At 53.0% G+C, this 27,624-nt stretch overlaps 1 protein-coding gene across 3 annotated transcripts in view; it reads left to right on the top strand.

Annotated features, from left to right (window-relative positions):
- The window catches only part of GPSM1 (G protein signaling modulator 1), an 83,269-nt gene extending 60,588 nt beyond the window's left edge, over positions 1–22,681 (top strand). For all 3 annotated transcript variants that reach the window (XM_069873282.1, XM_069873281.1, XM_069873280.1), the window contains exons 12-14: positions 18,714–18,873; positions 20,987–21,195; positions 21,321–22,681. In XM_069873282.1, coding sequence (XP_069729383.1) covers positions 18,714–18,873; positions 20,987–21,195; positions 21,321–21,509 — 558 coding nt within the window. In that variant the 3' untranslated portion in view covers positions 21,510–22,681. The remainder of the gene's footprint in view (positions 1–18,713; positions 18,874–20,986; positions 21,196–21,320) is intronic.
- Positions 22,682–27,624: the final 4,943 nt, after the last annotated feature.

Here is a 27,624-nt window from a genome sequence, read left to right as displayed (position 1 = left end):
TTTGAATACACCAGTCATTAGGCAGAGGTGATAGAAAAGCATCGTCTAAGAGCTTGTCTTTGGAAGCAAGTTTGGTGAAGCGTACTTCCTAAAGAGCAGAAGCTGGCAAGAGGAGCTGGCCCTGCTGTCAGTGATTTATGGGTTGCTGGCATGCAGCAAGTCCTGTGTTGGGTGTCGAAGAGCTCTGACTCAGTCTGTGCTTGGCTCCCTAGAAGGAGGTGGCAATCCGTGCCCTACAAAGCTCTCCATGTGCCTTTCTGATGTCTTCAGCCTGAACAATTGAGCTGTATGTTAGGCCGTTGTCTTCCGGTTGTGTTGATGTTTGTTGTGACGTGCGGCAAATACAACGTATGGGGAGGCTTCCTGCAGCTGCGTTGGTTTTATTCTCAGTCCTGGAGACAGGGATCACACCCACTAACAATAGTGTGTTTCTGGATCGTGGGAGGGGGCTTGGAGATATTTGAACTCCATGATCTCAAGTGAGAAGCTCCAAGTCTTCAGCTTGTTGCCAGGAGATGGAGTGTAGCAACGAAGATCTAATGATCACAGGGGTGCTTGAAAGTATTTGGGCTCTTGCTTTATATCGAGACTGTAACATGCTATCACAGTCCTGTGGTCACACAGTGATTCCAGATGGATAAATCCAAGCCAGAAAAGATAGACCTATATTTTCTTGGTATTTAAGAAACACGAAATAAAATATTTTCATGCTGAGTAAGAAAGGGTCTGAGCTGCAGAGCTTGGGGTGAAGCCTGTCTGTAGAGTGGGGATATATGAAAATGTTTCTAGCAGCAAATCCTTTGTTCCTGGTCTGTGGCTCCCAGGGAGAACACGTCCTGCTGTACCTGTGTGCATGTGCGTATGTACACATGCCTTTTCAACCACTCACATTCCTGACTGTCAGTTCTCTGACCACTGGAGACAGGATCTTTACACCAACTGGCTTTTTTTAGACTTCTCTGAGCTCATTCTTCATTCCCAACAGCGCTCGTGGAAATGTTCTAATAGCAAAAGCATTTCCTACTGCTCACCGGTGCAAACATGATCATTGAGAAGGAAAACAAAGCTCATCTCAGCCAGAAAGGAGACAGCAGCACGGGGGCATCCGAGGCAATACAAAGGCAGAAAAAAACCCGTTTCTGCCAGAAATAGCCTTGTATTTTTAACTCAGACGTCCAGCCAGAAACCAAACAGAAGTCATGCTCCATCAAGAACAAGGCAAAAAGCATTCCTGAGGAGCGTAGCTGTGAGTGCACAGCCTGTCTAAGAAAAGGCCCCACGGGACATTGCCAACCACCAGTGACCTCGTGATAGCCCACATGGGGTTTGGTGAAAGTCCATGAAAGAGCAAGTGAAGGCACGTCCCAGTCATGGGAGTTGCCTTTCAGACACCTGATGCTTGTGCTGTTCCTGACTGCTGGAAGTGTGTGAGCAGGCGAGGGCCACGCTGCTTCTCCCACCCCTCTGGAGACCAGGGAACACGCAGCAGGGATCACAGAATCATGGAATCATTAACGTTGGGAAAGACCTCTAAGCTCATCCAGTCCAACTGTCAGCCCACCTCCATGTGCCTGCTAAACCCTGTCCCCTAGTGCCACGTCTCCACACGTTTTGAACCCCTCCAGGGAGGAAGAGTCCACCACTGCCCCAAGCAGCCTCTGCTAGTGCTACACCACTCTGTCAGTAAATAATTTTTTCCTGATATCCAATCGAAACCTCCCCTCGTGCAACTTGAGGCCGATTCATGGATGCAAAGCCCAGGGTTTGCTCTCGCAGGGGGATGGCTCAGGTTCTGCCTGCCATGCTCTGATTCTTTCCTCAGCTGTTCTCCCAAGACCCCTTCCCTGTGCGCCCTGACTTTGCAGCGTGTGCTTTAGCTCCCCACTTGCTCTGGATTTGTGAGCTGAGCCCCGAGGGTCCGTTTCTAGTTCAGTTCCCAGGCGTGCCTGCTGCACATGGTAGTGAAACAGCACAGAGGATTCAACAGGGTATACAGAGCAGCAGTGTGGAAAAAAATCGCATCTTCCTCTTTGCAGACACTAAACGTGTCCTTTTTCATCCCAAGAGAGGATAGATCAATGCACTCTAAAGTGCTCATGGCTGGAGGAGGAAGGTGACTGCCTGTCTTAGTTTTTAAAGAATGCCCCTTATTTGATATCTAATGGGCCATACTCCATATCCCATAAAAGTGACAGTGGCGAGTGTTTTATTGGGTTTTTCTTCAGGCCAGTAGCTACACAGTCGCACTGCATCACCAGGCTTGTGGGCTTTGTAGGCAGGTGCTGAGAACAGCAGAGGGGAGTTTAGCAAACTGCAGGTGGGATACCAACACCTCCCAGCATCGCTCCTGGCGGGGCATCCCACCATCCCCATCATTCTTTCTTGCCAAGAAGACTAGAGCCCCCAACTACGTTTTGCCTCCACTTCGTGCACCCACAAAGTGAAGGCAGGTTTATTTGTATCCCCTTTCCTAAAGTTTCCTCACACATCCTCAGGAATCCAGGAGCTCCCCAGAAGCTGGAGGCTGAGTGGCGCAGGAGGGGTTTGACATCCTGCTGTGATCCCTACAGTGCCTGGTGGTGCTGTGGGTGTGCTCTTTGTCCAGGTATAGGAAAAAATGGTCCATCACCCTTGTTGCAGGCAGCAGAGCCTTGCAGAACATGGCTTACACCAACTAATTGTCTCCAGACCGTGCCCCACCAGGGATAAAATACCCTCCAGAAAGGGCTCTTCTGCCAGGAGAACGTCTTCGCAGTGTGTTCTGGTGGACAGGGCTGTGCCACTTCAGGTGAATTTTGGTTTCTGTTTGTGCTGACGGTTACGCTAGCCTGACATAGCATAGGCCAGACCTCAGAACATTTAAACTCAATGTTGTCTTGCAGGTACTGCCAAAAGCAAACAACCTATTGCCTGTGTTCTGCGTTCATCCTTGTCTGTCAGGGGGCTACCAGAGCTGCAGCAATCTGGTGTGTGGGTGGGCTTTTTTGAGAAGCTGTAATTCCCATCCGTGTGAAACATTTTTAATCAAATGTAGCAGACCCTACCCCAGATGGGAAAGCAGCTTCCCTTGGTGAGGCTCTTCAACAAGAATCCTTCCAGATTCCTCATTGTCTGAATGCTCAAAGCCAAAAAAAACTCTTTAATCCATCAGTGAACAGCAAGTCCTTAATTAGGAGTGAGCTTTAATGGTTGATTTAAGGTGCTTTTATGGGATGCCACAATACCCAGGGTCCCATCAAAAGGCGCGAACTCAGGCAGGCAGCCCTGGGTGCAGCTCTCCCTCAGCTGTTCTGCACAGGCTCTGTGCGAGGATGCCCAGGACAGAAAATCATCCCAGCACTCCCAGACCCCAAGCCGAGTGATATAATCTCTGGATAAATCCTGCTGTCCACGCAGCCACTGACCTCCTCCCAAAGGAGCTTTCCTGCACTCAGCAGGTCCCTTGGATGGGGAGGTCCTGCAGGTGCGGTGGCCGAGTCAGAGCTCCTGGGGTTGCTGCCCATCTCTGTCACCACGCGCCTCTTGTTTCCTTCTCTCCTCCCCATCTGTGTGATGGGGTAATGCTGCTTCCCTGCCTACCCCAGGGAGGCTACGGAGGCTTGATGATGGCTGTAAAGTTGCTTTGGATGGCAGGAGCTGTGGTGGTGTTATTAGCATTGGTGATGATGATGCTAATTACTGAGCTGCTGGGAAACTCCCCATGGGAGGAGGCGGGAGAAGAGAGGGAAGGCAGGGAAAAGTGAAGGGAGGCGAAGCGAGCTTGAGGATGGAGAGGAGCCTGTCCCTGCTCACACCTCTGTCAGGCCCTCGGAGAAGGGCTCAGCCTGTTGGCAAAGCCGTGGCAATGCTGGGATGGATAGGAGAAGCTGTGGCCCAGGTGATGCGTAAGGTAGGAGCGCGTGCCAGGGCCCCTGGGTAGGTCCCTCTACGTGGCTCAGACCTTCTTGCAACCGCTGTGCGAGGTGCTGGTGTTGCACATGATGGAGAGCTCGTGCAGGGAAGGTCACATCGCTGGTGGGGCAGAGAGGCGGGCTTCCTCACCTCTCCTGTGAGCCCAAGATGTTGTGGAATTTCCCAGCTATGGGCTGTTGGTCTCTGGGAGGAGAGGAACTAGCACTGCCTGGGTCTGGGGGACCCTGCTTAGCAGGGGGGTTGGACTTGATGGTCTCCAGAAGTCCCTTCCAACCCCTACCATTCTGTGATTCCGTGGGGGACAGGCAAGGGCAGGGTCTTCTTCACCTTTGAGGTCAGGTCTGGAGCTCCCACGGCAAGACTCGGGGCAGTGAATGCCTGGTTCTTCCCAGGCAGAGCAAAGGTGGGTTTGGTCTGGGAGAAGCTGGTGAAGGTGAGATGTGTTTGGTTGCATTTTCTGTCACAGCAGAGCCCTGAGCAAAAGTAGCCGCGTTAGAGCTCAGTCCCTTCGCCTGCACTTGTGGGCGGCCGGATCAGAGCACTCCCTGGGACTTGTGCACCACGCACCTGAGTTTCCTATCTTTTAAAGGTAACATCAAAGCAGAAGGCTTTGTACCATGTGAAGCTTGCAGACATCAAAGGCCGGCTCGTAAAGTAACCTCTCTGCTCCTCTGTGGAGGAGGTCATAACACTCCAGCTCTTGATTGACTTGGTATCAGCTGTTTTACAGAGGGTTACTGGAAGGGTGGGATTTTTCCAACACATCAGAAATATCAGAGGTTGTGTTCCCCTCCCCATGCCTCTGAGTGCAAGCACTGCAGAGAAAGCAGAGTGCTGGTGGAAGAAGTGGGCTGGAAATAGTCCTGGAAACACTGTCTGGAGAGGGGCTGGGACCTGCCCCACTTTGTGTTTAAGGTCAGCACTGAGCTAAAGTCTCTGAGGTCACTGTGCATGCGCTGGTGTTCAAGGACTAAAGCACTTCAGTGGGTCAAAGCTCAACCGCTGGAACAAAAAGCGTGGAGAAGGGTAGGGATCAAGCCCAGTCGTCTCCCCTCCTTGGGGATCCATACTCTAGAAATGGTCCTGTTCATCTGAACTCCCCTCTTGCCAGGGGACGCACCAGCTGGAGGGAACGCTTCCTCGCTCTTCAAACGCATCCTCCACCCTGTCTTCGGCAAAGACCATTTATAGTCAAGAGACAGAGGAGCCGTGTTTGATTGCAGTGACAACTTGCAGAGATGGGTTGCTGATGTATTTAGACACCGAACAATCTGCACACACCCAGCATCCCAAATGCTCTCCAGGACTAATGTTTTTATAAGGCTTTTTTATTATTACAGTGAGAAACAACCATAAAAGAAGGGAAATTTTGTAGATCCTTCCCCTCCACCCCAAGGGCAGGTTGCCAGAGCTCTTTTGATGGTTTTCTCTCAGGTGATTTACTAGTGGATTGTCAGGTTGCAGGAACGATGCACAGAGCAGATGCTCGTGGTTGACTCTACTTGGCCTGCAAGTAAGAGTTCAGTTCCTGGTGTCACCAGACAGCGATGAGAGCTGGAGGGCAGCGCAGGGTTTGTGGCAGAGCTGGGCAGGGAGGTCCTGCCTGTCCCTGCTGAATCGTGGGTTGTCCAGGCTGTGCTAGGATGTCAGGTACCATCCCCTGTGGCTGTGGAATTGGCTAGATGGATGCTGTGGTGCAGGCATAAATAGAGCCTTGGTGGCTTCCTCCCAGACACTCACACTCTGGCCCCAACATCTCCTTTCCCAGGTGGTCTTGTATCAGTTCAATCTTCTCTCAGACAGTGCTTCCTTGCAGCCCCTCAGGAGCTTGAATACAGGGGGTTGCATCAGGCAGCCTTTGCTGGTCTGTGGTGGCTGTGTGTGCATCCTCCCTCTCTTTCAAGATGAGGTAACTTCTTTGTCTTCTTGATGTGTAAACTACCTCAATGCAAGGGCAGTGCAAACACACGCCCTCCTTCAACCCACAGTCTTTACGTTTTGTTTAACTGCATGGGTATAATTATGGCATTATCATTGGTCAGACTTTCTGGTGTAACCGTGCTCCAAGAATCCGAGAACAAGGGGGTCGGAAAGGAAGAGAGAAGCCAGAGTCAGGGAGAGGGAAGGCAGCTGCTGCTAAATTTAAGACTGTTCTTATGACACCTGGAGGCTGCTGTGCTGGTGTCGTTCCTGTTGGAACCGAGCAGGTAAACACTGAGCCGTGGCTCGTTCTTGTAATGCTTCATCTTCTTGTCCATTTTGTGGGAGATTGTGTAGTGCTTTGGGCAGACAGAGCAGGGAGAGAGGCTTTGCTGAGGTGTTTCCTAACCGGAGGCAGGATGCACCGGACAACTTTCTGGAGGGCTGGAGTTTGACAGGTACCAGGAGGCTTTTCCAGGGGTTTGGGCTGTTCCACAAAGCAGCCAGTGATCTGGTTGCCTCCCCAAAGTCATCTTAAATAGTCTGACCTTTCATTCTGTATGTCCGTGTAGGTCTTTTTGTGATGCTTTACGGCCCTTGTTTTCTTCAGCTCCTCTTTGACTCAGGTCGGCTGGTTGCAGAGATGCTGCTCAAGCCAGGAAATGTTTTAAAACTACTCTTCCAAATCTAAAGGTGCAGCAGAGCAAGAGTTTTGCAGTGCAGAGCCCTGGCACGTGCTGTTCCTCGCTGGGACTTTGGTGCTGGCTTGGGAGGCAGGGAAATAAACGGGTAGATGGAAAATCTCTGCAAAGTAAATGCACGGAGATGGTGGGGGGAGGCAATAGCATTTTCTGGCTTGCGCTGCCTCTGCTGCAGTAACTGCCTCAGAGGTAAATTATCAGTTTCTTCCTTAAATATTAACAGCTGCCAGGTAATGAATTCCCCCTCTCTGTTTTATAATGGCACTAAAATTGGGATTTGCCTTGCTTTTCTCTGTAATTATCCAATGAGAGTGTGTGTGTGAGTGAGAGGGAGGCACAGCAGAGCTGGGCTGCAGGCTCTGCTGCAGGCAAGTGTCGTGCCTGGAGGATCAAACCCAGGCGTGACCCTTCCCCACGGCAGCTCCAATGTTGGGGCTGCACGGGCAGTTACACGAGGCTTATGGTTTTATGATCCTTCATTAAATTCCTTTTTCTCATGCTGGGCGGTGGGTTTGGGAGGTGTAGCCTAGTTGGAGCCAGAATTACCTGCCAGGCTCCTTGGCATCCCACGGAGGAGAAGCTGGTCCTGGTGAGGTGTGGTTGGGTGAGGTGGGGAGGGAGCAGTGTCCCCAGCAGGGAGAGGTGAGGCAGGAGCCGTCCTGATTCTTCAAAGCGCTGGGGACAAATGCTGCAAGTGCATCTCTCTGGGCAACCCCCTCCTGCCTGGGGATGGCTCCTGCAAACCCTCAGCCATGCAGAACTTAGACCTAAGGACTTCTGAGGTCTGGATGCTTCTCGGATCCCTTGGCACGAGGATCAGGAGAATGTGTGAAAGCAACTCTGAAAACCCTGTATTCCATCCATAACTGGTTAAGTGTGAAGGCCAGTTTTGGAGCTAGAGAACTGTAAGACGGAGCCTCATACCAGAGGAACCTGCACTAGGAAAGGGGTAAATAATGAACTGGTTGTCCAAGGACCACCAGCAGCCCTTGTCGGAGTTTATGAGAGAAGGTCTGCAGACCAGATGGGCTGGTGGTCCAGGCTGGCGCTGACTAACCAAGCTAACTAACTGAAACACATTCTTCTTCCCCTGACTCACTGTAACTGAGTTTTCAGTTACTGGCACTTTGAAACCATAATTGAGGGCTGCTTTCCTCCTTGCACAGCCTTTCTCCTGGCAAATTGTCAGCCATCAAGTGAGATGAGACAGTAAAAGCGATGTTGCGCTCACCATTTCCTAGAAACTGTCACTTTAAGGAGAACAATACTAAAAAGAGGGATGAATTGAAGCCAGGCCCAGGCAATAAAATTCCAAATGTTTGACTTCTCTCCAAATCTGGAACTCTTAATTCATTTCTAAGGTCTCTGCCGTGCCTGGGGCACTTTGTATGTTCACAGTTCCGGCCTCTCGCGTTTAATGAACCGCACATACCAGAAGAGCTTAAACAAAAGCCGTAGTCCAGGTTCTCTTTGGATGTAAATCAGCATAACTCTGCTTAAATCACTGGAGCTGTGATGACACCAGAGGGCACGGGGCCTCCGGTTTGATTTTCTTGCATGAATCTGTGTTGCTCGGGCAAACGTGAGTGTACGAGGCAGCGTGGCTGTGCCTGGGCTGCACTGGGGTCTGTACCCATGCCAGCTCCAGGGTTTGAGCTCCCAGCCGTGGCTGCTGGGCTTGGGCACGCGAGGCAGTGCCTGATGGTCCCAGCTGGTCTCTGTGCATGGACTGGGAAGGGAATGTGGTCTGGCTGGCCTTGCTGGAGCCTTGCTGTGTGCTTTTCTATTGCTTGGTGGGTCTACCTACATCATCTTTTCTGTACTTATGTTTTTCTTTATATGAACTATGTATAAAACCAGGGAAATGCACCCTGCTGATGTGGTTTGGGGGTTTCACTTAAGGACAGACCTGCAGGTCCTCCTCAAACCAGTTTTGTCTGTGCTTTATCGCTGATAACAGCTGTTACCAGCTGCTGCTGAACAAGGCTGCGGCGCTGGAGGCTCTCCCAGAAGACACAAACACAACCTTGGGGCAAGTTTGTGTCTGTTATTGCCCAGTTTTGGGGAGGCCAGATCACAGCCTGTGAATTGTTTGTCCCTTGCGGTGACTTGGGCGTCTTGCCCAGCGGCCACCTCGCTGCCTTTGCTCATCCCCAGCACAGCTCCTGCCCCAGCGCTCGTCTGCGGTCAGGCAGGAGAGTCCAACGACCCAGGCAACACCCTCCTCTGGCAGCAGGTTGTTCTCTAACCCTTGCTTATGGATTGATGTTTCCCATCCGCTACCAATCCTCTCTTCTGGATGCAGGAAGCCTTGGGGTGAGCAGAGAGGGTTTGAGATCTCTCTGGGCTGTCCTTGTGCCTGTGCAGAAAACTGAGGCTCCCTGGGTGAGGATCCACCTTTGCAGGAGGAAGGAGAAGGATGTGAATCCTTAATTTGAAGGAGCCTGAAATGAGGAAGGTTTAAATGTTGGTTCTTGGAGCTGTCAGAGTGAAAAACTGTCGTGGCACCAGGAGGGCTCCCGCTGCCCCTGGATGAGTGGGAATGCAGCTGTGGGTTTCAGGGTCAGAGATGCAGGCAGGCAAGTCCCAGCTGGACAGGAGAAGGTCTCCCTGCTCTTGGCAGTCGCGGCTGGCTGCCCGCTGGGCACGACAGGCGTCCAGGGTTAACGTGGCAATCGGGAGCCTCTGCTCACATCTCGCCTTCAGCCTGCGTCCGAGTTTCCCATTAGCGGTGCTATTTTTGAGCCTCCCAAGGCAATTAACACCAATTAATCTAAAAAAGCCTAAATAATGGTTTTTCAGAGCCCCCGGCTCCTTCCTGTTCCCCATGTGGCCCCAGAAGTCCGCAGCCCGACCCCGGCAGAGCACTGAGCCCGGTGAAGTGTTTGACGTGCAGGGACTGCTTGAGGAGTTTTGTGGGCAGGTGTGCAATTGGAAAAGGGCCCTGAACAATCCCACGGATCCAACTTTTCCATCCTGGATCATGGTGTCTGTGCCCTGCGGTGCTCATTTTGTTGGAACTGAGTGGGAACCAGCTTCTGCAGACTGGTGCAACCCTCTCTGGAGAGCCAGCAGAGACTGAGACCACTGAATACGCTTGGGTGCAGGAGGTGCAACTCCCCTGGGAAGCGCAGAAAAGTCCCTGGAGGATTTTCTTGACTGTATCCAAAGCCATTTGCATCCTAGTATTCCCTGGGCATGTGGAGCAAATCGGCGTCCCCATCTTTGCCTTCCCCAAACAGGGTGTAGTTTCATCTAGCCCTTTTAAACAGCATTTAGCAGAGCAAGAGCTGCTTTTTGCTGATAGGACAAGCTGTTCCTGTGTTTGCGTGTGGTTTTTTTCTTTCTTGTTTAAGCTTCTCTAAGAAGGGCTGTGTCTGACCATCGCTGAAATGCTAAACCCACGGGTACCAGCCCCAGGATCCTCCCTGCCCCCAGCAGGGCCAGGATTTCATGTTTTGTGGGACGCCTTGCGTAACAAAGCCTTGATCTTGAGCGTGGCCTTCAGGCATTACTGGAATATGAGTAAATAATAATTAAGATCTGGGCGTTTTCTGCTGCGAAGGGTGCTTATGTGAAGGTTAGATGTGCATTATGGGCGCTGAAGTGGATGGGTGTGTGCGGATCCACCGACTTCACGATCAGCACCACCCCTGGTGAAGGTGCTGCATCTGCTCAGCCGCTTTTGAAACCAGCCCTGTGCTGAGAGCAGGTAGGTGTCTAAATAAAAGCGATGTTTCAAGAAAGCAGCACAGTTTTGGCAATGCAGAGACAAGGAGGCTTCTTTGCAAAGCGTTTTCAAAGCAAATTGTCAGTAGGTTCCCATTTCAGATGCACTGAGCGTTTTGGGGGGGGGGGGAGGGCATTGCTGCTGGGGGAGCGAGCGTTGGATCATTTCCATCACTGGAGAGGAGCGTGTCCTTCCCTGGCACAGGCTTACAGGCACCTGTCTCCCCCATCACCTCCTACTCCTCGGGAGGGCTGGGAGTGGGGAGGTGATGGTGCATTCTGGTGGATGGAGTAGGTGACGGGGAGTTGAGCACCATATATTAACCTTGGCTTCTGTGCTAATTAATCAAGAATATGGGTTATAGCATTTAAAGCAGTGGAGTTATTTCGGTTTAGCAAATTACTGCTGCTCAGCTGAGACTCGATAGCTGAGTACAATCCTAGTTCCACCCTATTTGACTGTAAAGTCAATCGCTGCAGCAACTCACTTCAGCTCAAACGCGCTTTGCTGTTGGGTGTGTTACGGTGCACGCGGCCAGGTACCAGCATAGAATCATTAAAGTTGGAAAAGCCCTCTAAGCTCACCCAGTCTAACCGTCAGCCCAACACCACCATGCCGATTAAATCATGTCCCAAAGTGCCACGTCTCCATGCTTTTTGAATGCCTCCAGGGAAGAAGACTCCCCCACTGCCCTGGGCAGCCTATTCCAGTGCTTGACCAAAGGTACAGCAGCTCTGTGTGAGGCTGAGCAGCTGCTACGCTCCAAGAATTTACTCCTTGCTGGCATCTGCCTGAATTATTTCGAGCAAGTAGTTCAGGTTCACTCCCATTTTAGGTGTTTAAGGGATCCTCCAGGTTTTTGATGGGCCAAATTGCCATCTGGAGCTTCACGTCTTCTTCCATAGACTGGAGAGACTGACCTGGAACAACAATGCTTCCAGCTTTTCTCCTTGGTCAGTAGTTTAAGCTTTAGGTTCTTAATGTAGGCTTGTGTGTTTCTATGAAATGGTGACAGGAAAATCCAGCCTGGCTTGGGAAAAGCTGTCAAAACCTACGTGGAAAAGTTGCTACCTTAACTACAGAGAGCAGCTATAGGTTTTTGAGGACTATTTGAATACATTGACAAATATATTGCCTCCCAAACTGAAACCAGGAGTGATTTCCGTGCCATGGATGCGCTGGTCTCTGCAGTGAGGGTTGGCCACTGCAGTGACGTTGGTTGTGAGTTCAGGGTCTGTTACCGTGTAGCTGAGGAAAAATTGGATATCCAGAATTAATAAGGTTGTCGCACAAAGCAGCGAAACCTGAGCACAAGCTTCCAGGCAGCCAGATCGGCGCTGCAAGTAGCAGAGGTGTCGGTAACGCTTCAGCCAGGCACCCACGCAGGGACGCCACGCTCCACCTGGAGATCAAACCAAAATCCATATTGTCATATTGTCACCTGCTGGTGATCCAAAGAGGTGGGTTGAAGCCACGTGTGGCAGGAGGGCATGCTCCCACCAGGTCAGCAGTTACTGTATTAGGGAAGGAGGGAGCGTGGGTGAGGTATTTTGATTTTGTTTGAAACAATAAAATAATAAACCCCGAGTTATTTGAAATCTTAACAACAGAACCAGCTTTTAGCACCGGCGTTTATAGGGATGAGTGGGCGAGTTGTTTAAAGGGAAAAAAAAAAAAATCTTTGAAAACAGTCCAAGTCAGGGTGATAATTTCATCTACAAAGGAAGCGCGGAGCACACGTCCTGCGCTTGAGCAGTGGGTGCATGGTCTGCAGCAGGGGCTGGGCAGCTTGCAGGGCACGCTCGGGTGCGCGCTTGCAGCTCTGTGGGTGAGAGCTGGAGTCTGGGGCTGCAGGTGGCATCTCTGCAGATCACTGATATTCCACTCTCTGCTTTGCTGCATCCTAAACATGGGTGCAAAAAACTCATTTCCTCTTGCTGTTGAGAGCACCTGTGTGGGCTCCAGTCCTGTCTTATTCCCATCTCTTGCATTTCACCCACAACAGAAACTTCAGATCCCCCTTTCATAGCTGTTCCAAGTCGGCTCAGCTCTTCAGGTAAGGAGCAGAGTATCAGTTGTGGCTCATTCCCCTCCAAACCCTCTCCACCAAAGTATCCCCTTAACTCATCCCCGCAGCAGAGATGTTCAGCTCACACAAGCTGTGGCAGCTTCTGTGCCCTCGAACCTCGTTTGACAGCAGGTAGGGTGGCTGTGCCCTGCCCCTTGCCCTTCCTCACCCCTTCTTTCCCTCATCTCTTGCTGCGTGGTTTTAGAAATGAAATCACAAACTAAATTGAAGTTTAATCTGCGAGCTCCCTAGGCAGCACCTTAGTTTGAAGACGATTCCCAGTTGTCTCTTGCCTTCCATCGCCTGTGGCACCAGAACAGAATAGGTGCAGAGTAATTGCCTTTTGCCTGCTCTGTCCTGCTCCCAGCATCTTGCAAGGTCCTGCGGGAGGGAGAATTGGCCTTTTCTCCTGGCACGCGACAGATGGGGCCGTCCCAAGGGGTAGATCCTGGCCAGCATCACTGGTGCTCCAGGAGGGTCCAGCTTGCATGTCTGCAGCATCCCCGCCGCGGCAGTTCTGCCAGTATCTCATCAGCACAGGGTGTTTTATCACTTGTTGCTTCAGAGCTTGCGTTTGCCCCTGGCCCCTTCCCTGTCAGCCACATCGGCCTCGTGGGCACTGATGGATTCACAATCCCTGATCGCAACTGCCTCAGCCCTGCTGCTCCCCTTCTGGAGATGCTTCATGCATCCCTGATGCTTTGCCCTTGGCTTCAGGATTGTTGTGAAGCTCAGTGAGGCTTTACAGCTCCTTTTGGGGATAGGAGGGGGCTGGGGGCTGAGGCAGCCCGGCAGTGAACAGGGACCAGGTACCGAGCCAGGAGCCCTGATCTCAGCCCCCAGTTTCTTTGTTTCTAATTACTGGTATGGAAAGGGTCGGGCAGCCCCCAAAAGCCGCATTTGTTCAGGATTTCCTACTTTTGCAATGGGAAATGATAGTGAAATGTAAGACGGCGGTGTGGACAGTGCCGAGTGCCAAGAGGGCTCTGTCCCCATTTGGCCACTGCCCTGCCAGGTGGCCTTTGGCAAACTGCTGCTCGTTCCAGTGACCCGTTTCGCTGTCAAAGATTCACAAATGGGAGGCAAGAGCAGTACCTTTTTGGCTGTTTGGCATTTCCCTCTTTCCACGTTTAAAACCTCGATGCAATTAGAAACCCCCCTCTGTTAAACAGCGGAACGTTTAAATTAAGAGATGCTTATGGTTGAGCGTCTTTGGCTCTTGCAGTAGGACTAAAACCACACGTATCTATAATGTGAGGAGCAGGGGGACTATCAGGAGCTAAAAATGGTCCTTCATTATTTCAGTGCTTTAAATCCGAGCGAGCATATTGTGTCTGTACGTGCACAGTGCATGCACCGTCGTGGTGCGTGTGCCTGTAGAGCCAAGTGTGTTTGCAGATGTAGTTTAGGAAAATTGATCCAATCTATTTTTAAGGTAAAGTGTGTGTGGCGGGTAGGAGGTGAGGAGGTGGAAGGAAAGCTAAATATTCACATAGCTCCACTGTGTGTTGAAGAGCATCAGCTAATAACACTGGGATTGTGGCAGAGGGGTGAGGGAGAGGCGAGTGCTTCGCTGGAGTCCACCCCCTCCGCAAGGGCACAGGAGCGACTCCGGGAGGAGCGTGGCGAGCTGGGCTGTCGCTTTAAGCTGTATCTCGCACCCAGCGGGTCAGTGGTGCTGGCAACGTTCTTCACATGGCTGCGCGCTCCACATAAATCTCTGCTCCGGCAGCCGGAGTGGAGCTGGGGAGAGCTCTCGCTGGCTGCTGGCGGTAGCTGAGGAGCATCCAAGCGGCAGCCCCGCGTCACCAGCCTCTGCCCTGCAAGCTGAGGTTGTTCCTGCCTGTGGACATGTAGAAGCTGGAGCCCGGGGAAGAGCTGCCTGCTGAGGTCAAGTAAGTAAAAACTGGGTTTTTGTTTGTGTTTCCCTTCTGTCCTCTGAAATGAGAGGCTAGATCTGGAGTAAGAGGAGTAGGGAGATAGAGAAGAGAGATTCACTCGGGTCAGGGCTTGGATATTGCCTGTAAATGCTTGGGGTTTTTAAGTTTTCAGGTAGCTTTGGTTTGAACTTCTTATTAGTAATATTTTTGCAACTTTATAGGAAATAGATGCAAGCAATGTACAGAGTGCTCGGGTGTCTGCTCGTGGCTCGCAGCAGAGCGTGGTCGGTGGTTCTGGCTGTGCTCACGGAGGGGGAGGACGGGGTGTCTGCCAGCCCTGCTGCTTTGAAGGGAGGTGGCAGTGGTGCTTCAGGGTTGGCATTAAAGGGAAATGCTGTCCTCGGCAAAGACTGGACAAGTTTAACAGCTTTTGTGACTCGGAAGATGATGGTCTAATCGAGGAGTGGAGAATCCAGCCAGCACCGAGCTGTGGTGGCCAAGGACTGGGAGAGCCCCGCTCCCAAGCCCAGAGATGATGCTCCAGATATTTCACCTCTCAGTAGAACAGGCTGTGGCTTTTAACCAAGGGTTTCCTTCCATTCCTCCAGCCCCACCGTGCCTTCTAGGAGGCACTCTGCAAACCTTCCCTCTGGAGCCTTTCACCAGGTGAAGCGATGAGGTAGGGAAGTTGTGTGTGATGTGGTATTCAGTGTGTGATGTGCTTGTGAGGTGAAGGGGCTTGGGGTCGTGGCCGTTCCAGTGGGGGTGGCAGTTTCCTCCTGTGCGAGGTGCTGGGGTGATGTGGGGAGAAAGCAGCAGAGCCACGTGCGGGGCACTGGCAGCCAGCGGAACAGCACTGACAGTCACCAGCACAACTCCATCCTCACTCCTGCCTGGTGATTTTGAGGTCAGCTGCCTTGAAAAGAGAGGAGGTAAGCGGTTGTGATGTGTGTGGTTTGTAGAGGGAGAGCTAGATAAGACGTGGCATGTGGGTATGGAAGTGTTGGGATGAGTATCTGCCAGGCTCTGGGCAGATAAATGCCTGGAGAACAAGGGGCACAATTATTCCAAGAACTGTCTGCAGTCAAGAGCTTGGTGCTAGGGACTGATCTGCCACCGTGCCGCTGCAGCGCTTGGTCAAGTCACTTCGTCTCCAGGTTGTCTTCTCCCTGAAATAAGGGGAGGAGAAGGAATCGTGGTGGGCACATTTAAATGCCAAGGCAGTGTTCTCTGAAGGAGTAACAGTGAAACCTGCTGCTGTCCTCACCTCATCCCTGACCTGGCCCACGCTCCAGAGCCAGGCACCTTCAAGGAGCAGCTCCTGAGCTGGATCCTCTGTGCCGGACCTGCCAGGGGGGTATTTGCTGCTGAGTAGTGGGTCCTGCCTGCAGGTAGGGCCGTGTCGCTCCCCTGGGCAAAGCAGAGTGAGCCGTCCTGGAGCTCGACGAGTCCTTGCTGGATCAGAGCAGGTCTGCAAGAAGTAGAGGAGAAGGACCAAAGGCAGGTGGAGACACCAGCAGTGAAAAGACAAGCAGAACAAGCTTTGGCCCTTTGGGTAGCTCATGAGAGCATCTGCAGTTGGGTCTGCTGGGCGATGCTCCCTTCGAAGGGCACATTTCACCCGTGCACGGTACGGTGGGTGCATTTGGCACGTGGCAGTGGCAGGAATTGCTGGGTGATGGGCATCCAAGGGTGAAAACCCTGCGGGGCGTGTGTGCGCTGTGGCTTCAGGTGTTGGGACCTGGGAAGCATTTTAGTTCTTGTAATTAGGCCTTTTACATTCGTTTAATGACTTCCCTGAATCCAAGTGAAAATGGCCACGAGGGTTTAGGCACAGGATTCCGTTCTGACTTTGTTTTGCTTTGCCTGTGATCGCTTCAGCCTTGGCCTCACCTGCGCATCTGGAGCAGCCCAGGTGAGGGATTTCCCCAGGAGATGCTCCTGTGCCCAGGGGCAGAGCCAGGCAGCCCAGGACCTTCTTGGCCGGAGACTGCGAAAGGTTTTATTTAGCCTGGATGAAAGTTCATTGGAGAGGAAACAGGGCGCGTTTGTGCTCCGCAGGGCAGCAACCTGGGAGACGCCGGGGCTGGGGGCAGCCCCAGGCTCCCCCAAACCACTACTGAGGAGCTGCTGGTCCTGGCCGAGCAGAGGAGCTCCACAGGGGAATATCGCAGCAGGAAGAGATCTGGGTCTTGGGCCCACGGTGACAAGTTGCTGTGTGTCTGTGCTATTGTGGGACCGTAGCTGAGCACCATTAGGGGATGCTTGGGCTCTTTGGAAGCCTCCCGACTGTTTTGGATGCGCCAAGCCCTGGGCAAGCACAGCTCAGTGGCAGACGGTGGGTCCTGGGGTGTGATTGCGCATCCATCTGCCCTCACAGCTCGTTCCTCGGGGCCAGGAGCAGGCTGAGTGCAGGGAGCCAAGCGCTCCGTGCTCGTCGTATGTGGGTATTTTAATTAGCGAGGTGCAAGCCTGGGGCGGGGTTTGGCTGGGGCAGCGTTGGAGGGAGCCAGGAGGCAGCGGGTGCTGCCATGGGCCCTGCGGCACCCAACATCCCGGCTGGGCAGCACGTGCGAGCCCAACAGTGGCCCACGGGCACCAACCTCCTGCCCCTGCGGCTGCCGCGGTACCAGAGGTACCCAGGCACGCAGCCAGCCCTGTCCCACTCTTTACTGATTCAGAGCATCCTTTCCACTCCCAGACACGTTCTGAGCACAGATCCTGCCATGGGACGTGTCCTGGGGAATCTGGTCTCTGCCCGGGGAAGTTCTGAGAGCTCTGACCAACATGCTGCCCAGCAAAACTTCTCCTGTGGACCTGCGACTGCTCGGATTTACTCTGTATTTGCAGGGAAGCTAGAGGGAGGTTTGGTGTGAATGAGCCGCCTTCCTCCTCTAGCCTGAAATTTGGGTCACACCAGCCAACGTAGCAGCACTGAGAGAGCTGTAGTTCATCCTCAGTTCAAGCCCGAGCGAGCTTTGATTTCCAAGGTGCAACTGTTGATGGTTCAGAGGGTCCGTCTGAGCCGCTGTTTCATTAGCAGCTCAGAACATGGAAAGAGGTGAGAGGGGTTTTTCCCTTCCCCGATCAGCTCCCACACTGTTAATGTTCCTCTCTGGCCCGCTGCTAATTTTGACGCTGCCCTAAATAGAAGCTGAGTGCATCTCATCTGCTTCGCTTGGCATACAGGAAAATTGTTTCCCTTCATTTACTGAATCCAATTTGCGTCTTTAACCCTGTCAGCACGAGGCTGTCCCCACCCCAGCCCTCCCTTGAAGAGCTTCCCATGCCTCAGTCCCGGTGAGGAGCTCCCTGCCGGGAACAGCACATGGTGGGAGAGGGAGGACTCCTGGGATCAGCTCAGCATGCAGGGATGGATCCTGAGCCTGGCAGGTGCCCCTCTTATCGTTATTTAATTTTATATCCCATTCCAAGTGGCTCCTTGGAAAGATCTGCTGTTCCTGCTGCACCAGCCGCTCCGGAGCAGGACTCGGGGTCTGCTCTCCTGGCACACGCAGCCCGGCTCTGCGCTGGGACTGGGTACAACAAAGCCCTTCTGAAAGGCTGCCTTGAACACGAACCCTTCTGCCGCACGGCTTAAATAAATCGCTGTCTGGTGCAAGGTGCTTATTTGGGGCTCACGTGCGAGAGCTGTTTTCCTGCAAATGTATAATTTTGTGACATTTGCAGCTCGGTGACTGTGAAGCGTGCCGTGCTGAGGACACGGGGGCACCGAATAGAAGCTGAGGGCAGCAGCCTGCAAGGGTCAAATTGAGCTGGTTAGAAAGGACGGCCGAGTGCTGCCTTGCCTGAGCTGGAGCACAGGGCAACGCTTCAGCCAGAGCATCCGCACGGTGCCCCCTCATCCCTCGCTCTCCTGACCGCAGTCCCTCTGTGATCCAGCCCATAAGCTCCCCTTCCCTCCGGAGCTGTGCTGGGGTGAATGCTGTCCCCTTCCTCCCCTCTTTCCCTCTTGGCCTCAGGTGTGTTTTGAGCGCTCAGGACACCGTGCAGCAGCAGAGGCTGCTCTGCACAGGGTTTGTCTGCTCACTGGTAGGAGCCTGGCTCTGGTTTGTGCTGCAGAAGCGCCTGGTGCCTCCAGGGTCACCCGCAGCGCAAGCGACCTGTTGGAGGGGCCACGGCTCTCCTTGGAATCCTCATCTTGTGGAGCAGCTCTTCACTCTGTTCCCACTCTGTGGGAGAAAGGACCTTCAGGATGCTCAGCCTGTGGTCTCGTCTAAGAGGGTGGTGGTAGATTGTCCACGCTGAAGGGGAAAGAGGCAAAGGGTGAGGTTATTTCAGAGCCAGGAGGAGAGAAGAACCAGGTAGCAGTGACTCCAGGTGCCAGGGCTTGGCAAGCAGTGGGCACAGCCAGGCGCCAGCTGCTCAACAGACCAGGAGAGGACACGACATGTTACCGAGGCCATGTCAGACGAAGCCATTGGACACAGGGAGTTGTTTGGGGCGTTCTGACTCTGTTCTGTATTTTACTGTCTTTCCAGAAAATCAACAGGACCCCTTCGGATGAGGAATGCTTCTTTGACCTGCTGAGCAAGTTCCAGAGCAACCGGATGGACGATCAGCGCTGCCCGTTGGAAGAATGCCCATCGGAGGCTGCAGAGGCAGCTGCCACGCCGGTCCCTGCCCTGGGAGAACGGATATGTAAGCACCAATGTGTTTCACAGTCGCTATTACTCTGGGAGTGATGCTGCTCCCACGGCGTGGCCAGCAGTCGCGGTTTTACTGTGGATCTGGGATGTTCTCCCCGAGCCTCCTCAGCTCTCTGAACTTAGCTGTTCTTTGGCAATCTCCATCTTTATTTACAGAAGAAAGAAACATTCTTATGTTAATGGTTGCTGAGGGAAAGGCTGGAGAATATGAACGCAGGCTTGGAAAGTAAATTAGCAAGAGAAATGCAAAATATACTTGGGTGTTTTCAGTACAGATCTTTTGAAGGTCTGTCCTTCCGAACAGCGAGGTTGGCACGAGGACTTCAGCCTCTGCCAGCGTCTTCAGGAGGAAGACAGTGATGGTTATTGCTGAGGGAGCCTTGTAAGAGCCTGGAGAGCTGGGGCACGCAGAGGGCTGGGATAGATCCTTGCTGGCAAGTTAAAGTATTCCCAGTTTTTCTCATAGCGTTGCCATGGAGGAAAAACTTCTGGATTTTGTACAGTTCTTGGAGGCTGCGGTGATAGATGCTGTGTAAGGACGGAGAAGCCAGAAGGAGGGATAAACAATAGGAAACTCCAGCAGGCAGACAACGAACTCACTCGTAGGAAGAACAGGGATAAATCGAGGAAGCTGTCTGACAACTGGATGGGACAGGAAAGGCAGGGCAGGCTCTGTTTGCACTGTGGTTTCATGTCTTGTTGATAGTGTTGAGGGCCTTTGTTTAAACCAAGCTGGAGAGCAGCACTGAAACGCGCAGGTCTCGCTTGCATTGCTTAAGCACCATCCCAGAGCGCTCAGAACGCTTTGTGTGAACCATGACTTTGTTTATCGGTTCCAAATGGAAATAAAGTACAAACAGGGGAAGAGGAGACCCTTGACATCCACAAGTCTGCTCAGAGAAGTAGGTGCCAGGGGCAGGGGCTGGAGCGGCAGCGAGAGCGGAGCAGCGCGGAGAAGGTCAGGAAGGCAGGTTGGCTGCGAGGTGAGCAGGTTTTTGCCTTCTAAAAATAGAGTGGAAGCGAGCATCCCTTTTTCAGGACAGACATTTCTGATACAGGAGCGCACTTGGCTCCAGCAGCTGTATAATTTAGGAGACTAAGAATGCATGAGTAGCACAGGTTCTGTTGTGCTCTCGTTTGGTCTCTGAGCCTTTCAGATGTGTTATTTTCAAGGCTTCTCTGTGAGCTGAAGGGAAAGAAACTCTTCAGCTCTGTGAGCTGAAGGGAAAGAAATCCCAGTGGAAGCAGCAGTGGAAGCTGCCGGTAGTTGTGCTACAAACAAGAGTGAGTGCTCACAGGCAGCCGTTAATGTCCGGGCATGGTATCTTCTGGGCTGCGGTGGCATCCTTGGTGTCCTCCTGGGGCTGGTGAAGTGCAGCAGCAGGAGACGTGAGCATGAAGTTCTGCTCTTCACCCTGCCAAGGCACCTTCTTTCCTGCTTTGCTGCCTGCCGGGTGGGCGCGTGCCCGGCAGCCTTGTTGCAGGAGGCAGGCTCTGGAGTTCCTGCGCTGTTTTCACAGCCAGCCCCATAACTTGGATGTGTTCGTTTAAGTCTGTTGGCCAGCGAGCATGCACAGCCCTCGGGGGAGCTGCGCTCCAGCTGGAAATGGAAACTGCGGCTCTGCTGAACCAGAAGTTTTCTGCTTCCTCGAGGGAGGGCAGGGGCAGAGAGAGGGTCCCGCTGAAGGGGTTGGCGGCTGCGCCAGGAGCTGTGTGCAGGCAGGGTCCTCACAGCCAGCCCTGCTCACCCTTTGTGCAGGGCAGCTCTGGGGATGCAGCCCGAGGTCTTTTTGGGAGGCTGTGCCAGATGGGAGCAAGGCAGGGCAGGGGGCTTTGCTTCTCCAGTGCTTTGATGGTAAGTTTTTGCTTGCTTGTGTTGCCAGCACTAGGATTGCTCCTGCTCCCTGACACAGGGTGGGAGGAGATGCCTCCGGTCACACAAGCAGCCAGCACCGTACCCGGCTCAGCCCTGGGCTCTGGCTGGACCACGAGCTCCTGTGTGTGAAAGGCTGGGCTGCAGCCTCGTTGGTGACGAGGATTGGGGCTTTCTGGAGAGCAGAGCTGCAGCTCAGGCAGAGCTGTGACCCCGCTCTCCCTGCTCACAGCACAGTCCTCCTTGATGGCATCTCCGCAGACGGAAGAGTTCTTCGATCTCATCGCCAGCTCCCAGAGCAGACGGCTGGATGACCAGCGTGCCAACGTGGGCAACCTGCCAGGCCTCCGGATAACACAGAACAACCTGGGGCACCTGCGCGTGGAGGGGGACGCCCAGGAGCCCGGGGACGAGTTCTTCAACATGCTCATCAAGTGTCAGGTACCGGCAGGGCTGAGCGGGCTGCTGAGCCAGAGGGGGGGACGCTGGCTTCTTGGGTGCTGGTCCCAGCCCCTTAACTTCCATGACAGGATTCAGAGCTAGTGCCTGTTCTCGTCCCTGTGCAGTCCTCCAGGATCGACGACCAGCGCTGTGCACCCCCAGACTCCATCCCCCGCGGCCCCACCATGCCGGACGAAGACTTCTTCAGCCTCATCCAGCGCGTCCAGGCCAAGCGCATGGACGAGCAGCGGGTAGATTTGGCCTCAGCCCCGGAGGAGGCGGCAGAGGAGCGGCAGAGGCCTGGTTCCAGCTAAGAACTGGGGTTTGGTTTGGGGGGGTTGTTTTGGTTTCATTTGTTTTTTAAAAAAGAAAATCAGCGTAGGTGGGTGCAAACCCGAGCGCTCTTGCGCTTCCACAGACTTCTCCCAGGAGCCGCAGGGCTGCACCAGGCGGCTCCGCAGACGCCGTGTTACAGGAAGGCCTCCAGCTGGGTGTGATTTTTAAACAAGGGGCTTTTTTAGGACACGCGGCCACTGTAACACTGAGCCCAGCTCGAGGGACGATGACTTCAGCAGCCCCTTTGCTTATCACCTAAAAATCCAGGAACTTGTGCTGTCAGCCAAAGGAGGAGCCCAGAGCGGGTACCCGACTCCAGCCTTGATGTCTTTTATTTCCACAACGTTTTTAATTCAAAGTGGCACCTTTGCCATTTTGAAGTCCTCCTGCCTCAGGAGATGACACACACTGCTCTGGATCCTCCCCTGGAACACCCTGCTCAGCTTTGTTCTTTCTCCAGGAGGAAACGAGCCCCAGTCAGAGGCCACATCGGTCCTTTCAAACCTCACCCCACCCCAGCTGCAGTCCCACACACCTTAGGGTTTATTTCAGGTTTGCTGAGGGCTCCTCTGCTTCCCAGAGCTGTTCCCAGACATCCTGAGGAGGAGCAAAGCCTTGCTTGCTCAGACTTTAGTGGGATTTGGTTACCTCTAGCGAGCAGCCGTGCAGCAGAGCCCCACCGGCAGCCTGGAACAAAGCTGGGGAGGCAACCACCAGCTGCACAGCCCCAGCTGCAGGGAGGAAGGAAATCTCGCTGCCCATCGGTTGAGGACTCGAGCAACTCCTCGCTGCTGGTGCCGCCGAGTCCGAGGTCTTGTGCAGGATTGTCCTGTGTGCAAGTGAGTGCCTGAGGCAGAAACCTGCATTCGGCAGTGACGCACTGCGAGAGCCAGCGAAGTTTTTGGCCACGGGTTGTCAGGAGAGCAAACAGAACCATCCTCTCTGCCCTTGTGTCCAGCAGCAGGTGGAAATAATAGCCCTTCCCTGCCCTTGTTTCTCCCCAAACCCATGCTGGCCTTTCCCTGGCCCTGCAGGCCCTGGCAAAGCTGCTCTCAGCAAGGCATCCCTGTTTTGCCCAGTCTGTCTCCACAAAAGGGAGCCCCACGAGAGCTCCAGACTGGGGCTGGCTGGGAAATCAGCTCCAGACCGGGGCTGGCTGGGAAATCAGCTCCACCTCCCACACAAGCGCAAGGGTCTACATTTGCTTCCATTCCTTCCCCTTTTGGAACACTTGGATAAGCAAGCCCAGAGAGGTGGGGGAAGTGTGGATCTAACTTCAGGAGCTGGCATGTTTTTTTTTTCTCTGCTTGACCAGACAGGTGGTCTTGGACTTCAGAAACTCCAGTAATGAGTTCTGCCAAAGCAGATATGTTCCTACAGAGAACAAAATCAGCACTTTCTATTTGAAATGCATTTGATGGAAACATTTCCAACCAGCAGTAAGATTTTTAGACCAGTGATGCTGCTCATCGGGCATTTAACCTGCCTGCACTGACCATGCGGAGGGGTAGCTGCATTTTACCTGCTACCAGTGAGCGCTCACCTGCTACACTGCTGCACGGAGGGCTTGGCCGAGGCCCAGCCTCCTTCCCAGGGCCGCTCGGCTCCAGAGAAGGGACAGGAGCCACCTACGTACCCACCCGGCTTGTGTTTGTAAAGAGAACACTGAAGATGAAGGTGACTCGACAACCTGCAGGCTCGAGCCTGTGCAGCGCTCAGCCAGGTGGTGAACTGGAATCTGACTGTTGAGCTTTCAGAGGTGTTAATTATTTGCCATATACTTGAATGTATGAGCTTATTTATTTTTTACATGTGCATTTGCTAATGTCATTTTAATGGGGAATTTCAACCCACAGGTACTTTTTTTTTTTTCTAAAAGATAATCTGCCAAATGAATTAATATATTAGAAATGAATACAGCTCAAGGGGGGGTTGTGCTTAATAAATATTTGTGTCTAAGCTTCAGTGACAAGAATTCATTTCCATTATTTCTTGGCCAGCCTGCCTCTCTGCTGACAGCAGAGCTAACGCTGGCTCTTTGCAGTGAGGCTCTTTGCAGTAAGAGTGCTTACCTATACGTCCCTTTACATTGAGAACGTGCAGGTCTCTCAGACAGTAGCCACTCTGTCCACCCTAAATGCAGAGCATCCCTCTGCCTGCCTGGAGGGAGACACAAAGTCCTGAGCGTTCCCTGCCTGGCAATGGCTCAAGCCTACATTGACCAGCTTTTCCCAGTCTGCCTGAGCCTCCTCTAGGATCACGGCCAAGCCTTTCCTTTCAGGGCCTGCCTGGGGGCTCCAGCTCAGCCCCATCTCGGTGCCTGCTCGGCCCCTGGCCCAAAACCTGCACCTCGTTTCCCCAGCAGCAGCTACCACTGGAAAAAGGCTGTGGGTGCTGTGCAAAGCCCTGGCATCAACCCTGAGCAGCGGCGCTGGCTCATTCCAGCACAGCAGGTGGGGAGCAAGGCATTAGACTTCGCTAGAAAGTGGGCCTGACAGCAGTAGATTTTTGGATTCTGAGCCCTGTGGGGATAAAGCCAAGTCACAGCTGGTCCTCCCACGCCTGGATAACTTGTGCGTCCTGATCAAACATTAATGAAGAGCCACCAGCTTGTGCCCATCAGGCATTCTCACACCTCAGTGCCTGGATGTGGGAAGCTCTGTGCTAGGAGGCTCTGTGTGTGACTTAGGGATGGAACCATTGCCCCAGGTATGCAAAGGATAAAGGCTTGGGTTCTCTGGAACACGTGAAATCCTGTGACTGAGTCAGTGAGGGGCTCTCTGTACTTAGTAGCTGAGGAAGGAGCACATGCTCTCCAGCACACCAGAGTCCAGCTCCAGCCCTCCCCTCTCCCAGGTCCATGGAGCTTGGTCCCACACAGGGAATTGCTCTCCGATGCTGACACCCACCGGAAAGGCAGGGTGTGTGCAGCGCTGTTTGGCTTTAGATTGCAAAGCGGTGCTGCTGCAGCTGTAAACTCTGAGTTATGCAGCACAGGCTGCTGCCCCAGTGCAGGTCTGAGGTGAGGAAGGAACTCAAAACCAGCAGAAACGCAAGCAGCTGATCTCTCCCACTCAGCTGTGCACATGCCCCATGAGGCACTTGCGAGACAAGGCTGCTGTCAGGCCCGTGGGGATTTCTGTATTGCTCATCTGCCAAATAATCTCAGCACTTACCTCACCTCTCCCCAGAGCCCCACGCTGTTACTGCTCCAGCCATCACTGAGCTTCACCTGGCCGGAAAGGCTGCAGGAAGGGATGGATACACTGGCCCAGAGCACCCAGACACTGTGAACTTCAGTCTGGAGCTGGACAGCTTTCAGCAGCTCTCAGTTACAATGTCCTGGGACCCCCACTAGGCCAGGACACAGCTGTGGGCTAAGTTAACCCTTGCACAACTTTGCAGTAAGGCAGGAACAGCCCAGCGCAGGGACACAGCACAGACACGCAGGGTTTGGAGCAGAGGGCTCGCTTACCCTCGCTGTGCTGCTCTGTCTACACTAGAGTAGGACGTGGAAGCCCCAAATCCACCTATGCCAGACCCCATGCAAGCAACACAAACAAGTGGTGATTAATTTCACAGCCTGCAGTGCCCCTCGTCAACACCTGCACTGATGCCACGGAACCCTTCCCTGCCCAGCTGCCCCTTCGGAGAGGCAGGCAAATCCCTCAGAGAGGCTCCCAGGAGGAGGTGCTGTCAGGTAACCCCAGCAAACGAGCCCCTACACCCCAGCCTCCCTCTTGCCTGGGCCTTCAAGATCCATCACCTCTTGCTCCCCAGAGCACCAGGAACCCCTACAAATGACAGACGAAGCCATCACAGTCCCACGGCCCCGGATTAACTCTGGAATCTGGCCACGCTACAAAAGGAGGATTTGCTCAAGGAGGCAGAAAACAAGAGGCAAAGTATTTACCCTTTTGCAGAAAAGCTCTCATGGGACAGGATTCAGGAACACGATCCAACCCTTAATAACCACAGTGAAAAGCTGCAAGGAACGTGCAAATAGCTTTACGTTTGCCGCCTAGTCTGTAAACCCTGCTTTGCCTCCACCTTGAAACCACCCCCTCCTCTACGCCACAAAGCCTTGCCCTGGCTGGCGGCACCTTCGGGCGCTCTCCTCTGCTGCACTAGGCTTTCACAGCACTCTTTCCGCATATTTACACCTTCAGTTCAGGAGAAAGGCTGCTTCTCTTCTTCCCTCTACCTTGTCTTTGGCTAAAGCGAGGTCTGCTGGGCTTCTAGACAAGGCGAGCTCACCTCTGGCCTCTTTTGAGAGCAGACACACTTCCCTGTGACACAATGTTTTCAAGAAAAATGTCCTTCAAAAAGGGACACAAAAGGCATACAAAACTCCACTCTTACCAGCAGCAAAACCACACCACCCTCCATCCCCAGATCTGCACGACGTCCTGCCTGCAGAGCACCCAGAACCAGAGGACACTGGACACCAAAATCTACTAAAAACCAATACGGACAGGCCTCGCTACAGCTTTCACTGTAACAGCAAAAGCCAGCACTGCCCTTCCCTAGCTGAGGCACAGTAACAAGTTGGAAAGGTAAGGAGAACAGGATAAAACAGTCAGGTTGTAAATTAACTGTTTCCAAGGCAACGTGGATCCTGCAACAGCTGCTCCATTCCACCTCATCAAAGGCATTAGCGGGATGGAAACAATGCTGATTGTCAGGTAAAGGGTAATAAAATAACCACTCTTCCAGCAGAGCGCTAATACACACCAGCGACTCACAACAGGGCCAGCACACAGCAGCGTTCCAAGACACAAGACTCCTGTTTCTTAATTAACACGTGGATCACTCACATCTCTTGTCAGACTGCTCTGTATTTCACCAGGAGCTGAGCACGCACAAGCCAGCTGGTGGATGGAAGCTCCTGCCCCTCAGTGTTGTTGCATCACCCTGAACTTAGCACACCAGCAGGAAAACACAACTGCCTTCCTGCCACTCTGATCCATGCTCACAGTGCAACACACATAAAACTACCACAAACACTTCAGGTGAATGAAATAAGCTCGTTAACACTCATTAAAACATGCAGTGCCCTCACTGAATACTTAGCTGATTAAAGACCACAAATACCTGGGTAGGCTTGGCTGCAAGAACTGGGTCTGTTCTGAAGACACAAATGCCAAGAGGGATTTTACTGCACTCTGTAGGTCACTAATGAGAGGGCACAGAGACAGGCTGCCCTCAGAAGTGCAGTGTCTGGAAAGAAGGTAATGGGTGTGGCTGAAACATAGGGAAATTCCTGTTAGGTGGTGTTTTTTTCCCAGTGAGATTGGTCAAATACCAGGACAGGCATCCACAGAGGTTGTGAGATCTCCACCCTCAGAGATATTCAATGCAAGACCCTGAGCATCTTCTGCTCAACAACGGGGGCAGACTAGAAACCTTCCCAGATCTCTTCCAACCTGGATTACTCTCTGACTGCAAGTTTAAAACCATAAGAAAGCAGCTACTTTGCTGTTCAGAGGAAGTAAACTCTAACAAAGTGCAACACAATCACCTCACTGCCTGATTCACCCCCACCCAAGCACTGTGTGCCTGCATTTTTCATTTACTAAATTATTACTTTTTCTTCCAGCTGATTTTACACGCAGCAGTAGCATTAACAAGCACCTTAGTATCTGTCAAGTAACTCTAAAACAACTTTCTGGGTGCTCTACGTATCTCCAACGTCCTTCACAAATACTCACTTTGCCTTCACACCCATCCTCCCCCTCAGCAACCAGGAATTTGCACAACCCAGCACCAGGGAGCAAATCACCTAGAGAGGGACCCTAAGCACGGGGGCTGATGCTCCCACAGGGCCACCCGCACTGTCACCCACAAATACAGAGGATTTCAGTCCTGCCACGAGGGGCACAGAAATAAAACTCAAGAAGAACAACACATAAGTGACTGGCAGTAGCAGCCAGCGATCTGACCCTCTTGCCAGGGCCATTGTGGCTTTGCAAACTCACACAGAGTCGAGGAGTCTCCTCAGGTGGTGCCAAAGGCCTCTTCTGCTCTGCCACAGGTGCACCTCCTCCTGCTCTGCAATGGGCTGCTGCCCCACAACACCTGGGCCAGGAGACA

This window comes from Phaenicophaeus curvirostris, chromosome 20 (genome assembly GCF_032191515.1).
Source record: "Phaenicophaeus curvirostris isolate KB17595 chromosome 20, BPBGC_Pcur_1.0, whole genome shotgun sequence".
Lineage (NCBI taxonomy): Eukaryota > Metazoa > Chordata > Aves > Cuculiformes > Cuculidae > Phaenicophaeus > Phaenicophaeus curvirostris.
This window is presented reverse-complemented; position numbering and strand designations above follow the sequence as displayed.